The sequence below is a fragment of the Protopterus annectens genome, chromosome 11.part0 (assembly GCF_019279795.1).
Source record: "Protopterus annectens isolate FY-2018-M chromosome 11.part0, PAN1.0, whole genome shotgun sequence".
Taxonomy (NCBI): Eukaryota; Metazoa; Chordata; order Ceratodontiformes; family Protopteridae; genus Protopterus; species Protopterus annectens.
In genome coordinates this window covers 296,437,509-296,450,916 of record NC_056745.1, presented here as the reverse complement: position 1 = coordinate 296,450,916, position 13,408 = coordinate 296,437,509, and the positions used below count along the sequence as shown (strand labels likewise).

Sequence of the window (13,408 nt, the reverse complement as noted above, 5' to 3'; positions counted from 1 at the left end):
TTTCTGGTTTAACTGTGGGTGTTCCAATTCAAGATATAGCTGTTTGGTCTGCTCCCCGTGAGTAGGAAAGTAATAGGGGCATGTGGTTTATACTTTTGTATAAGATACACTGAACAAGGTATTCCGCTATACAAGTTGTACCTGGGACATATTCTTTTCAGGGAGTGTTATTCATAAACATTGTCTTCAGTCACGTACTGGTGCATGGCCCAACTCATGAATCATAACACACCAGGAAGTTGCACTCATTGCAGTTTCAACATACAAAACTGTGTACTTGGAGAAGTCCATCTACACAGGTGGCATACAAATGGGAACTCCACAGCATAGTCGACCATTCACAAACCTGTGAATCATGAGCTACATTGTAAAACCTGTGAACCACAAACTGTTTTGTAAAACCCATGAATCATGGACTGCACTGTAAAACCTGTCAATCATGGACCAAACTATAAAACCTGTAAACCTGTGAATCATGGACCAAACTATAAAACCTGTAAGTCACAGACAGCACTGTAAAACCTGTCAATCATGGACTTCACTGTAAAACTTGTGAATCATGAACTGCACTGCAAGCCTATGAATCACAGACTACACAGTAAAACCTGTGAATCATGCACTGCAGTTTAAAAGCTGTGAATCACATACTACACTGTAAAACCTATGAGTCACAGACTATACTATAAAAGCTGTAAATCATAGTCTACATTGTAAAACCTGTGAACACTGGACTCAATTATTAAATATGTGAATCACAAATTACACTGTAAAACCTCAGAATCATGCACTGCATTGCACTGTAGAAATTGTGAATCACAAACTACATTGTAAAACCAGTGAATCACAGACTCCACCATAAAACCTGTGAATCATGACCTAACCTATGAATCATGGACTTACCCGTCAATCCTGGACTAAATTGTAAAGCCAGTGACTTATGCACTCACTGTAAAACCTGTGAATTATGGACTTCACTGTAAAATCTGTAAATCATGGACTAAAATGTAAAAACTTGTGATTCTCAGACTAAACTGTAAACCACAGATTACAGTAAAACCTGTGAATTATGGACAAATTTGTGAATCATGCACTCCACTGTAAAACTTGTGAAGCATGGACTGTACAGTAAAATCTGTGAATTATTTACTGCACTGTAAACCCTGTAAATCATGGACCCCACCCTAAAACGTAAACATCACAGACCACAGTGTAAAACCTGTGAATCACAGACTACACTGTAAAACCTTGGAATCATGGACTATACTATAAATCCTATGGCTCAGACTATACTGTAAAACCTGTGAGTCATGCATTGCACTGTAAAACCTGTGAATTAAGGACTTCACAGTATGAATGGTAGACTATGCTGTAAAACCTTGGAATCTTGGGCTACTCTGTAAAAACCTGTGATTTACAGACTATCTTGTGAATCATAGACTACACTGAAAAACACATGAATCATAGACTACACTGTAAAGCCTGTGAATTATGGACTACACTATAAAACCGGTGACTCACAGACTACACTGTAAAACCTGTGAGTCATGCACTGTACTGTAAAACCTGTGAATCAATAACTACATGGTAAAACCTGTGAATCATGGACTACACTGTAAAAACCTATGAATCACAGACTAACATATGACTCATAGACAACATTGTAAAACCCGTGAATCACAGACCACACTGTAAAACCAGTGAGTCATGCACTGTACTGTAAAACCTGAGAATCATGCACTGTAGTTTAAAACCTGTGAATCATGGACTACACAGTATGAATCATGGAGTACATTGTAAAACCTGTGAATCACACATTACACTCTAAAACCTGTGAATCATAGGCTAACTTGTGAATCATGGGATAGACAGTAAAACACATGAATCATGCACTGCACTGCAAAACCAGTGAATCATGGACTACATTGTAAAACCTATAAAACATGGACTACACTGTAAAACCTATGAATCTGGGAATACAATGCAAAACCTGTAAATCATAGATTAACTGTGAATTCAGGGACTATACCATAATGCCTGTGAATCATGCACTGCATTGTAAAACCAGTGAATCATGGACTATCTTTAAACCTATGAATCATGGATTACAGTGTAAAATCCTGTGAATCATGTACTGCATTGTAAAACCTGTAGATCAAGAATACATTATAAAATCCATGAATCACAGACCACAGTGTAAATCTTGTGAATAATGGACTGCATTGTAAAACTTGGGATTCAAGAAGTACACTGTAATACCTGTGAATCATGGTCTACACTGTAGAATGTGTGAATCATTAACTACACAGTAAAAGCTGTGAATCATGGACTACACTGTAAAACCTATGACTCACAGGTTACACTGTTAAACCTGCAAGTTATGGACTACACTGTAAAACCTGTGAATCACAGACCGCACTATAAACCATGTGGATCATGGACTACACTGTAAAACCTCTGAGCTATGGACTACATTTTAAAACCTATGAATCAAGGACTACACTATAAAACCTATGAACCCCATACGGCTCCCTACTAAAATGTCGGCAGTTGAAATGCTGTGTGCTAACAACCCAAGAAAAAGAAAAAATACTGAAAACACAAGACAGGAATGAATCTTGCAAATCGCTCATCTCCTTTAAACTTCTTTTGCAGGAGAGGCAAGCCCCCTCTCCCCTGAACTTATATAAACCAACTCCAAGATTAGCATACTTCAGAGAAAAGGGAGTATTACGAGAAATAGCATCTGGGAATACATATAAGTAAGCCCATTCTTTCGGCTATTCAGTCACCATATTTTGGGATTCACTGTACTGGGTCCTGACATTTGAAATGGTTACTAGTACTACCATTATATCTATTATTCACTAGGTCATATAAATATGGGGAGATTCCTCAAGACTGGAGACATGCACTTATTAAACCTGTCTTTAAGAGAAAGGGTAGTAGGACAAACCCAGAGTCATGTAGACCCTTAAGTCTACTTTTGTGTTGTGGAAAAATAATGGAGAAGATAATACTGGATAAGTTATTGTCAGAACTGGATAGGTTGGGACTTGAAACCATATATCAGCATGCATATGTTGAAAATAGATCTATTGCCACCTGTAACATGATGTTCTATAACAATATAACAACAGCTATGAATGAAAAATTGTGCTGTGATGTGATTATTATAGATTTAACTTCAGCATTTGACAGGGTCATACACAAAACACTGATCAATAAATTAGTACAACTAGGTACTGATGTACTGTTGATAAGATGGATAGCTGCATGGCTTACAAATAGGACATGGCAAGTATCACACACCAACTGGACAGGTGAAATCCTTGGTTACAGTCAAGGTGACCCACAGGGCTCTGTCCTAGGCCCTCACTTGTTTAGATTGTATCTTTCAGACCTTACTTTTTCATCTGAGGTGTTCTACAGTCTATATGCTGACAACCTGAAATTGGGTAAACTGATTACAAGTGTTACAGATAAGGCATGTCTGCAAAATAATTTGAGTAAATTGACCATTTGGGCACAGGAGTATAATATGTTGATAAATATATCAAAAACTAAGCATATGGGATTTGGGAGACATAAACTGAAAGGTGAATATTTTATACAGCACACAGTGATTGAAACTGTAAACTCATTTCAGTTAGATTCAGCTATGAGTTTTTCTAATCATATCAACCAATTGGCTAATGATAGTTATAGAACTATACGTCGTATAAAAAGATTTATAAAGTTTAGGAAATCAAACAAAATTAAGTCATTGTTTGTTAGTTACATTAGACCCAAACTTGAGTATGGAATAACAATATGGAAACCCTATAGGAAAACAAGCATGAATAAACTGGAAAGCGTACAGCAGAAATATACCAAGGGCATTCATGGATGTGAAAATCTAAGTTATTATGAAAGACTAAAATATCTGAACTTGTGCAGTGTCACTTAAAGATATTTGAGAGGAGATCTTATTCAGGTATATAGGGCATTTAGGGACAACTACCTCTGGGAATGATTGGGGTTATCAAAAAGTACTAGAGAATCATCAGATAACCTATGTAGAATATTCTATAGGAATGAGAAGTGTGCTAATTGATTCTCTGATAGAGTAGATGACGCTTGGAACAAACTACCAAATTACATTAAAGTAAGTACTAGTTTAGATATTTTTAAGAACAGCCTAGACATTTATTATGGGAACAAATGTTTTGGTATATTGGCAAGCTAGAAGGACATTAATGCCCGTGCTTGAAACATTTGTATGTATGTATGTATATATGTATGTATCACAAACTACACTGTACAACATGTGAATCATTGTCTACACTGTTGAAGGGGTTTGGGCGCAGCATTCATTATTAAAAAAAACAGTGTAAAACCAACATAACCCAGCCATGTTGCACAGCTTGCAAAAACTACAAGCCTAAGACAGAGTTAAAAACATTGGGATGCTGCTACATTACTTAATCATTTGAAGGTCCTATTAACTTGCTTGCCATGTACAGGATACTTCTGAGAAAATGTTCAGTAGTTATGTAACTTTTAAACAAAATAAACAAATGTTACCGATAAAAATAAAATAAATAAATAAACAGAAAACCAACTGATGTTTCTCGGAATACACTTAAAAAATTAGGAATGAAATTGAAACCTTTTTTAAAAACAGATGCACATGCATCATAAACAAATGCATTAGATAAATTATAAGCTTTAAATGAATCAGTAATTATCTCATCAAAGACTGCATCACAACTACATACACACTTCATCGCCTTTTGTTCCTGCCTCTGCTTTGGTAATTAGTAAAACTGTCCCTACACTAGGGTTTCGAATTGGCATTTGTTTCCATCGTTCATGTCCCTATGCCAACTGGTCAATCTCTCCAATCTTTGGATCTGTGGTTGATCTAAAAAGGATTAAATGATTCTCTCTCATTAATTAGTGTATTGAAGAAAAAGGCGAATGTTGTATAAATGGTTGTAATTTAAATAACATTAATATGTTATTATTATTTATATCAGCACAATATTTTTTATCAAATGAATTGCTGGAAAAATGTATAAACTGTTAATAAGCAGCAGGTTTTTATTTATTTTTTATTTCATAATTCATGATATGTAAATTAGTGTCTTTTGATTAGAAGATACACTATTTTAATAGGGGGATTTATGTTTCAAATTATTCTGATGAAGTCTTGTTTATTGAAGTCAGGATGAATGTGTTAAGTCATACAAATAAATTAAGTGTATTTTGAGAAACATTGGTTGGTTTTCAGTATTTTTATTTTTTTTTATATTAGTTATGTAATCCTAAAACTGTTACAGTATCCCCCAGAGTCATAGCTAGGGTGGAATGAAGGATGTAGCTGCTTTGGGTGCAAGCTGTTGGGGCAGCATTATCACTGTAAAAAGCTGATCAGTCACTTCTAATGAGTGAAAATACCAATAATCATTTAAGCAGCTTTATCTGATTTAAAGGAAATACTGTTAGTTGTATAAGTGTTGTTTTGCAATTTTAGCCGGGCCTGGATGTTTTTCTGTGTAAGAAAAGGCTTCCGTCTTGCAACCCTACCCCCATAGCCCAGACATATGGAGAATAGAGGAGATTTTTGTCACATGTAGTACACAACCAGTACTTGCCAGAAATTCCTGCAGCTCCTTCAGTGTTGCTGTAGGTCTCTTGGCAGCCTCCCTGACCAGTTTTCATCTTGTCTTTTCATCAATTTTTGATGGACGTCCAGTTGTTTGGAACATCACTGTTGTCCCATATTTTCTCCACTTTTTGACTGTCTTCACTGTGTTCCATGGTATATCCAATGTTGTGGAAATGTTTTTGTACCCTTTTCCTGACTGATACCTTTCAACAATGAGATCCCTCTGATGCTTTGTAAGCTCTCTGCGAACCATGGCTTTTGGTGTAGCAGGCAACTGAGTAAAGGTCAGGAAAATCCTACTAGGACAGCTGAACTTTATTTGGGGTTAGTCAGAGTATCTTTAATTGATGGCAGGTGTGTACCCAAGAAGACTGAATGCTGTGATTGGGTCGGGGTGCTTCAGCAGAGTATTGGTTTGGGGTGGGCACACTTGTGCAACCAGCTTGTTGTACATTTTTTTGTTTTTTATATTTTTCCCCCTAACAGATTTGTTTGTTTTTCAGTTGAGTTGTATGAGTTGTGGGTCATGTTGGAGGTGGGAAGGGTTTTGAGGTGATTTGTTGTGGTCTCATTTCTTTTTTGTGTTGCAGAGGCCAGGCATTGTAATGAGGGTGTGTACATTTTTGTGTCCACTGTATGCATGTACGTGTATATATGTATATGTGTGTGTGTGTGTGTGTGTGTGTGTGTGTGTGTGTGTATGTGTGTGTGTGCTTGTGTGTGTGCGTGTTTGTGTGTGTATGTGTGTGTGTATATATATATATATATATATATATATATATATATATATATATATATATATATATATGCTAAGATAGTGTATATTGTATGACATGTTGATGCAAGGACAACTGGACAGCAATGACTGTCAAATTAATATTTGAAGGTTGATCGATTCTTGATACCTGTGATTTCTTGTGGATTCCAAAGATCTGCAAAGACCTGGTTGATCGGCCTCGAAGACAGATTGTGGACATCAGGTCCTCCAAGATATACCCTTTGGCCCAATACATTGATTTAAAATAAAAAAAATGTGGTGAATAAATTAAATTACTTAGTAAAAGACTCATGGGGTTGTATGATGAAAATGTTTTTGTCACTGTGAAATTTAAAGATCCGTTTTCAGTGATCCATCATAAAATGGACTTAGAATGGGTGTTGGAATTTCTTCTCAAGAACAGTGACTTTTCTGTTTTAGAAATTAATCTTATTTTGAACCTGTTGGATATATTATTGTCTTTTCAAATGCTCTCATTGTCCATGCTGGTGTGAATGACCTGAGACGTATCTCCCTGGACTACATGAAAAGAGACATAGAGGAGCTCTCTGAGCATGTAGCCCAGGCCGGTATGACCCTGACCTTGAGTAGCATCTTACCCTCACCAAGAATGATGTCACAATATGAAGACAAGATGATCAATTTCAACAATTGGCTTAAGTGTTGGTGGCATTCAAAGGGGATCCAATGCCTGTCAGCCTGGGATGACATGCTCGACAAGCCACAATGCTTCGCTAGGGACAGCTTGCACCTGTCACCCCTGGGCTTTCGGATATTGGCAAAGGCTCTTGCTACCCCCATAATGCCTTTTTTAGGCAAGGCTCAAAAGACAAACCCACCTCCATAGGTATCACAAGGGATAAGAAACTAAGAGTAATGCTACTCAACGCCAGAAGTCTAAACCTCAAGATGCATGCACTCAAAACTCTCCTTAGCATGGAAAACATCGATATCTGTGCAGTAACAGAAACCTGGTTCAAGGCTCCCGAGAGCACCCCAGCACTACCAGGTTATACCTTATACCATGCTTTTTGGCCACAAAACTTGGACCGAACCACAAAAGGAGGGAGAGTATCAATATTCGTCAAAGATACCCACACCTCCAGGTTGGTGGCACAGCACGAAGCATCAGAGACTATCCATGTGCAACTAACTGTGGGTAAAACTGCCTTCCAGTTTATAGACTGCTACAGACCACCCTCCCAAACACAGGAACCCCACTCGGCCTTCCTGAGAATACTGGAAAATATAAAGGTCTGTCCAAACACCATTATATTGGGCGACTTCAACTACCCAAACATAGACTGGGAGCATTACTCTAGCTCCAACACCCTAGCCCAAAGGTTCCTAGAATTTATAAACTCAAATGCTATGGAACAACTTGTTACCACTCCCACAAGAGGGGAAAACATACTGGACCTGATCATCACCAACATGGGGACACTATGCTCCAGACCAGAAGTGTATCCCTCACTGGTAAGATCAGACCATAAACTAATCTCACTGGATATTCACATCCCGACCCCACCCCTGCCCAGAAAACCACAGTGAAAAACTTCTCTAAAGCAAATTTCACACACCTCAAAACCGTGAAATCCTTCAAAGCCCCCGGGCCTGTGGAAAATACGGCCCAGACCACAGAATCCTTCATAAACGCATTCTATGAACACCTTCAAGAATGTATGCATCATGCAATCCCAAATAAAACCAAGACCCAATCCTCCAAAGGCAGACGTCCTGTCTGGTGGACCCCAGCTATAAACAAACTATACAATAGAAGGAGGAAGCAAACACTACGGGCACTCATAAAAAATAATCTAAGGCCAGCAGAGAAAAATTGCACAGGACACTAAGGATAATCACAAGGCTTTCTTTAGTAATGTTAGGAACCTGGGTGGAATTCCCCAGACATGCTCAGATTAGTCGAAATGAAAAAAAATACACCGCCCAGACCCAAGGTTCAGTGCAAACTTCTCCCCCCCCCACCAAAGGGCAAATATCTATCCCAACAGGTGCTGCCCCCTGACATCTCAGATGCTCAGGTAAGAGCCGCCTCTCCAAAGCAAAAACACAGCATCAATGGGACCAAATGGTGTCCCGGCCGCGCCCCTATATGAACTCCAAGAAGAGCTAAACCCAAACATAAAACTACTGTTCAATCTTAGCCTTACTACAGGATATGCACCCAAAGAGTGGCATACAGCAGCAGTGGTCCCTCTCCACAAAGGTGGTGCCTCAACGGATCCTGGAAACTATTACCCCATAAGTCTGACTAGCTTGGTCTTCAAAGCTATGGAAAGGATCATCATGGACCTCATAAATAAAGATATTGGGGACCTACAGACACTGGATCCTACCCAGTTTGGCTTTGTTAAGGGCAGATCCTGCCTCTTAAACCTGGTCGATTTCTTTGAAACAGTCACCAAGGCCATTGACGAGGGGAAGGTGGTCCACACAGCCTACCTGGACCTCGCAAAAGCCTTCGATACAATACCCCACTCGGGCATTATAGATAAGCTCACCAGCTTAAATATAAACCCCTATGTCACTAGATGGGTTTATATCCTGGCTCAAGGACAGAACCCACATGGTTAGAATTGCTGGAACCATGTCAGACTCCAAACCAGTTACAAGTGGCGTCCCACAAGGCTCAGTCCTGGGACCTCTCTTGTTTGGTATATATTTCTCGGCGGTACAGGCCAACACGGAAGGACTGTGGCTGACCAAGTTCGCAGATGATTGCAAACTGGGTGCCATAATCAACTCTCCAGCCGACACAAGCATCCCCAAAAGGGCCTCATAGAAATAGACAACTGGTGCCAGAGCCATGGCCTCAAGCTAAACGCCAAAAAGTGTATGGTCATCCCCTTTGGCAAAAACAAAGTGCCCACAAATTACCACATAGGTGGTAATCCATTAAGTACAGAAGAAGTTATTAGGGACCTGGGGACCCAAGCTGATAGCAATCTCTCATTTGACAACCACGTGGCCAAAGTGGTTAGAAAAACATTTTATATAGCCCACCTAATCATGAAGGGATTCACATCTAGATCAGGGGAGGTCATTGTGCCTCTTTACTCATCCCTCATCAGGCCCATAATTGAGTACAATGCCCCTTTTGGGATGTACCTTACCAGACACCTGCAGCAACTGGAAAGACCCCAAAAATACCTCACCAAGAGGATCAAAGGGCTCAAACAGATGCCATATGCTGCCCGGTTAAAGAAACTCCAGCTCTACTCAGTGGCATACCGCCTGCTCAGAGGCGATCTGTGCCTGACAAATAAAGCCATGTCCAACCTGAATTAATGGACATGCTGCACCTCAGAAAATCCAAATCCCATTGAGCTACGCGCTCGAGAGACTTGAACCTCAGCATTGAAATAAATAGGACATGCTGGAGGGACAGATTCATAACCCAGAGGCTCCCTTCACTCTGGAATAAAATCCCAGTCCAGGTTAGGCAGAGTCCCACATTGACTCTCTTCAAGAGGAATCTTGATGAGTGGATGGGAGATTGTAGGTTTACCCTGGCTATCACTTCTGTGTCACTGTTAGACAGAGGCACAGTATACTAACCTCAAAAAAAGGCATAGCAAAATTAATTTAAAATGGGTGGCGAAAGCCAAACACACTCTGGCTAGGCTTATAAATGCCCTAGGGCAGATAGTCTAGTATGAACCTATGAACCTATGAACCTAAATAATTATATTTATTTTGAAGAGAGGTTTTATAGATGAAAGGAAGGGGTTACCATGGGGGCCACTTGTGCCCCCATATTTGCAAATATTGTAATGGCTATGCGGGAGGAGAATTTTCTAGTTAACTCAGATTTTCAAAGTCATGGTCTTTTTACACCTATTACTTGGACAACATATTTTTTGGATTGACCATCCAAGTAGGATTGATGAATTTCTGAATTATATCAATGATACCACTTCCTTTTTAAGGTTTACATGTAGTACCTCCCTTGACGCGTATCAATATTTGGATATTGAAATAAAGAGGGATATTAATAATAACATTTTAGATCTTATATTTTCAGGAAGCCAACATGTCTCACTTCAATGTTGCATTTTAGTAGTTGTCATTCTTTTTCTAAGAAAAAGGCAGTGATTAAAGGTCAATAGTCAAAGCTGCCTGGATGGTTTCTGAATTTGAAGATTTTAGTCATGAGTGTATGAAACTTGGGGACATGTTTTTTTGAATAGAGGTTACCCTGGCAATTTGACAGTATATAACTGGGGAACTAACACAAAAAATACAAATAGAATTGTATAATGCCTTATTGGGAGGTAGTATTTTGGAGAATACGAACAAAAAAACTTATAAGGATGCCTACCATTTTAATATAATTTTTTATACTGGGGGATAGTACCCACAACCCTCCTATACATGGGTAGTCATGACTAAATACAATCCTGGGTATTGACTAGAGTATCTATGTTATTACATTGGGATGAAATGGCTAGGCTTGAAATGACTCCAGGTCAATAGCCTAGTAATATCCTATGATTTCTGTGTGTGTGCGTGTGTGTGTGTGTGTGTGTGTGTGTGTGTGTGTGTGTGTGTGTGTGTGTGTGTGTGTGTGTGTGTGTGTGTGTGCGTGTGTGCGTGTGTGTGTGTGTGTGTGTGTGTGTGTGTGTGTGTGTGTGTGTGTGTGTGTGTGTGTGTGTGTGTGTGTGTGTGTGTGTGTGTGTGTGTGTATGTGTGTGTGTGTATTAGCAACTGTAGTAACAAGCCAGTACTGGTTTTTGCTACCATTTTTGCAGGAAAGTTAGGAAAAGTGTATTATACAGAAACATAGTATTGTCTTTTTGGTCTTTATCTCTGGGGGGGCTGTTTTTTTTTCCTCAACTCTGACTGAGTGGAGCAACAGTTGGGGCCCTCCCTAGGTACCAACTGTCCCAGCAAAAGCTCCAGTAGCCCCAGCATATTTTGACAGAAGACAAGAAAAAGAAGGAGGAGGACAGCTGCTGCTTGCAATTGTAAGGTACCGATGAAGCCCAGGGGCATTTCTGTGAGAATAATGTGATTGGCAGTGGCAGGAATGAAGCCCAGAGGCATTTCTGTGAGAGTAATGTGATTGGCAGTGGCAGGAATGAAGCCCAGGGGCATTTCTGTGAGAGTAATGTGATTGGCAGTGGCAGGAATGAAGCCCAGGGGCATTTCTGTGAGAGTAATGTGATTGGCAGTGACAGGAATGAAGCCCAAGGGCATTTATGTGAGAGTAATGCGATAGGCAGTGGCAGGAATGAAGCCCAGAGGCATTTCTGTGAGAGTAATGTGATTGGCAGTGACATGAATGAAGCCCAGAGGCATTTCTGTGAGAGTAATGTGATTGGCAGTGACAGGAATGAAGCCCAAGGGCATTTCTGTGAGAGTAATGCGATAGGCAGTGGCAGGAATGAAGCCCAGGGGCATTTCTGTGAGAGTAATGTGATTGGCAGTGGCAGGAATGAAGGCCAGGGGCATTTCTGTGAGAGTAATGTGATTGGCAGTGGCAGGAATGAAGCTCAAACCTTACAAATGTCATTTGTCAGCAGTAGTTTCCCAATTGCTTTCTACAATGTTTTTGAGCTTATTAAACTATAACTCAGTTTTAATTGTCAATTCACATCTTTATACCACTGCAATTTAAGCTTGTTGTTATCTTCCTTAGAGTTTATTACACGGAATTCCTTGTAAGCTTTTTCAGAAAATGATGAAAATAACTGGAAATAATTAATCTCTATAATCAAGTCACGTCACAAACTTTTATTTACATCTACTGAACTGAAAATCATAAAAAAGGACAAAAGTACAACTCGTAGAAATAAACAGACTGGTATTACCTGTCACATTAAGGCTACTATTTTTATAAAACATTCCTTCCAGGATCCTTTGCACTGCACATGTGTGTGTCTAAATGTAGGGTGCTTTATTTTAACAAAATTATGCTAGAGTCAGATGTGGTTACAAGACACACTACACAAGTCCCATTTATGGGACTGTGCTGCTATTTATGAATGCAGTGGAGGATCTACATAATCATTTACATGCCCTTAATATACTTACAGGAAATACATTACCTAAGCCTCCTGGTAATGCTTTGACTCTGTTCTTTAGCTGAGCAATCTCCAGTGCTTCCCATAGTCTGTCATCATTGCACTTGCATTCTGGATCCAAATTAAATCTTTAAATGAGAAAAAATAATACACGAGGTATTTATATACAAAAGGTAGTTGCATTACATAGCACATATTACTATGATGCCACATCATTTGAGTGGGGAGGTTGTCATAATGGTTAAGGTGTTTACTTTACAGATACAATGTGCAGGGTTTGATTCTCACATGAGGTAATTGGGTACGCTTAAAATGGCCCACAAGGGCGGTTAGCCTCGTAATAATCTATGAATATTATGATTCAACTTTTGATTTACTAGCACTACTCTTCTTTAACTGAAATAGGGCACCCACGGTAGTGCAGAGGTTAGTATTGCTGCCTCACAGCAAGAGGTTTTCCGGTTCAATTCTCGGCTGGGGTGCCTTCTGTGCAGAGTCTGCATGTCCTCCCTGTGGTCATGTGGGTTTCCTCCAGGTGCTCCAGTTTCTTCCCAAAGACATGCTGTAGGTGGATTGGACACTCTAAATTTACCCTGGGTATGCACGTGTGTGCCTTCTATGGAAGGTTGGGTGCCAGGCTGACAACTCAACAGCATAAAACTCCACTGCCAATCATGAGTGGACCAGTGATCTGCCGTGGTCACCCCTAACCAGGATAAGCAAAAAGGAGACGATGATGATGACTCTTCTTTAACTGAAATACTGAAAAATCAATGCATGGTTAGAGAGCACAAGTAGCCTCATCTGTAGATTGGAAAACTATGATTTCAGATTTCAAAATAGCACACATCTGAAAATGCTAGATAACTTTGTGATTTACAAACAGGGGTAACATATCAAGTAGACATATTTAATTTATTTATGGTGCCAGAA

At 39.5% G+C, this 13,408-nt stretch overlaps 1 protein-coding gene across 9 annotated transcripts in view; it reads right to left on the bottom strand.

The window, feature by feature from the left end:
• Positions 1-13,408, bottom strand: part of ABCC9 (ATP binding cassette subfamily C member 9) — a 1,652,866-nt gene that overhangs the window by 36,566 nt on the left and 1,602,892 nt on the right. For all 9 annotated transcript variants that reach the window (XM_044087794.1, XM_044087796.1, XM_044087793.1 and 6 more), the window contains one exon: positions 12,500-12,603. In XM_044087794.1, coding sequence (XP_043943729.1) covers positions 12,500-12,603 — 104 coding nt within the window. The remainder of the gene's footprint in view (positions 1-12,499; positions 12,604-13,408) is intronic.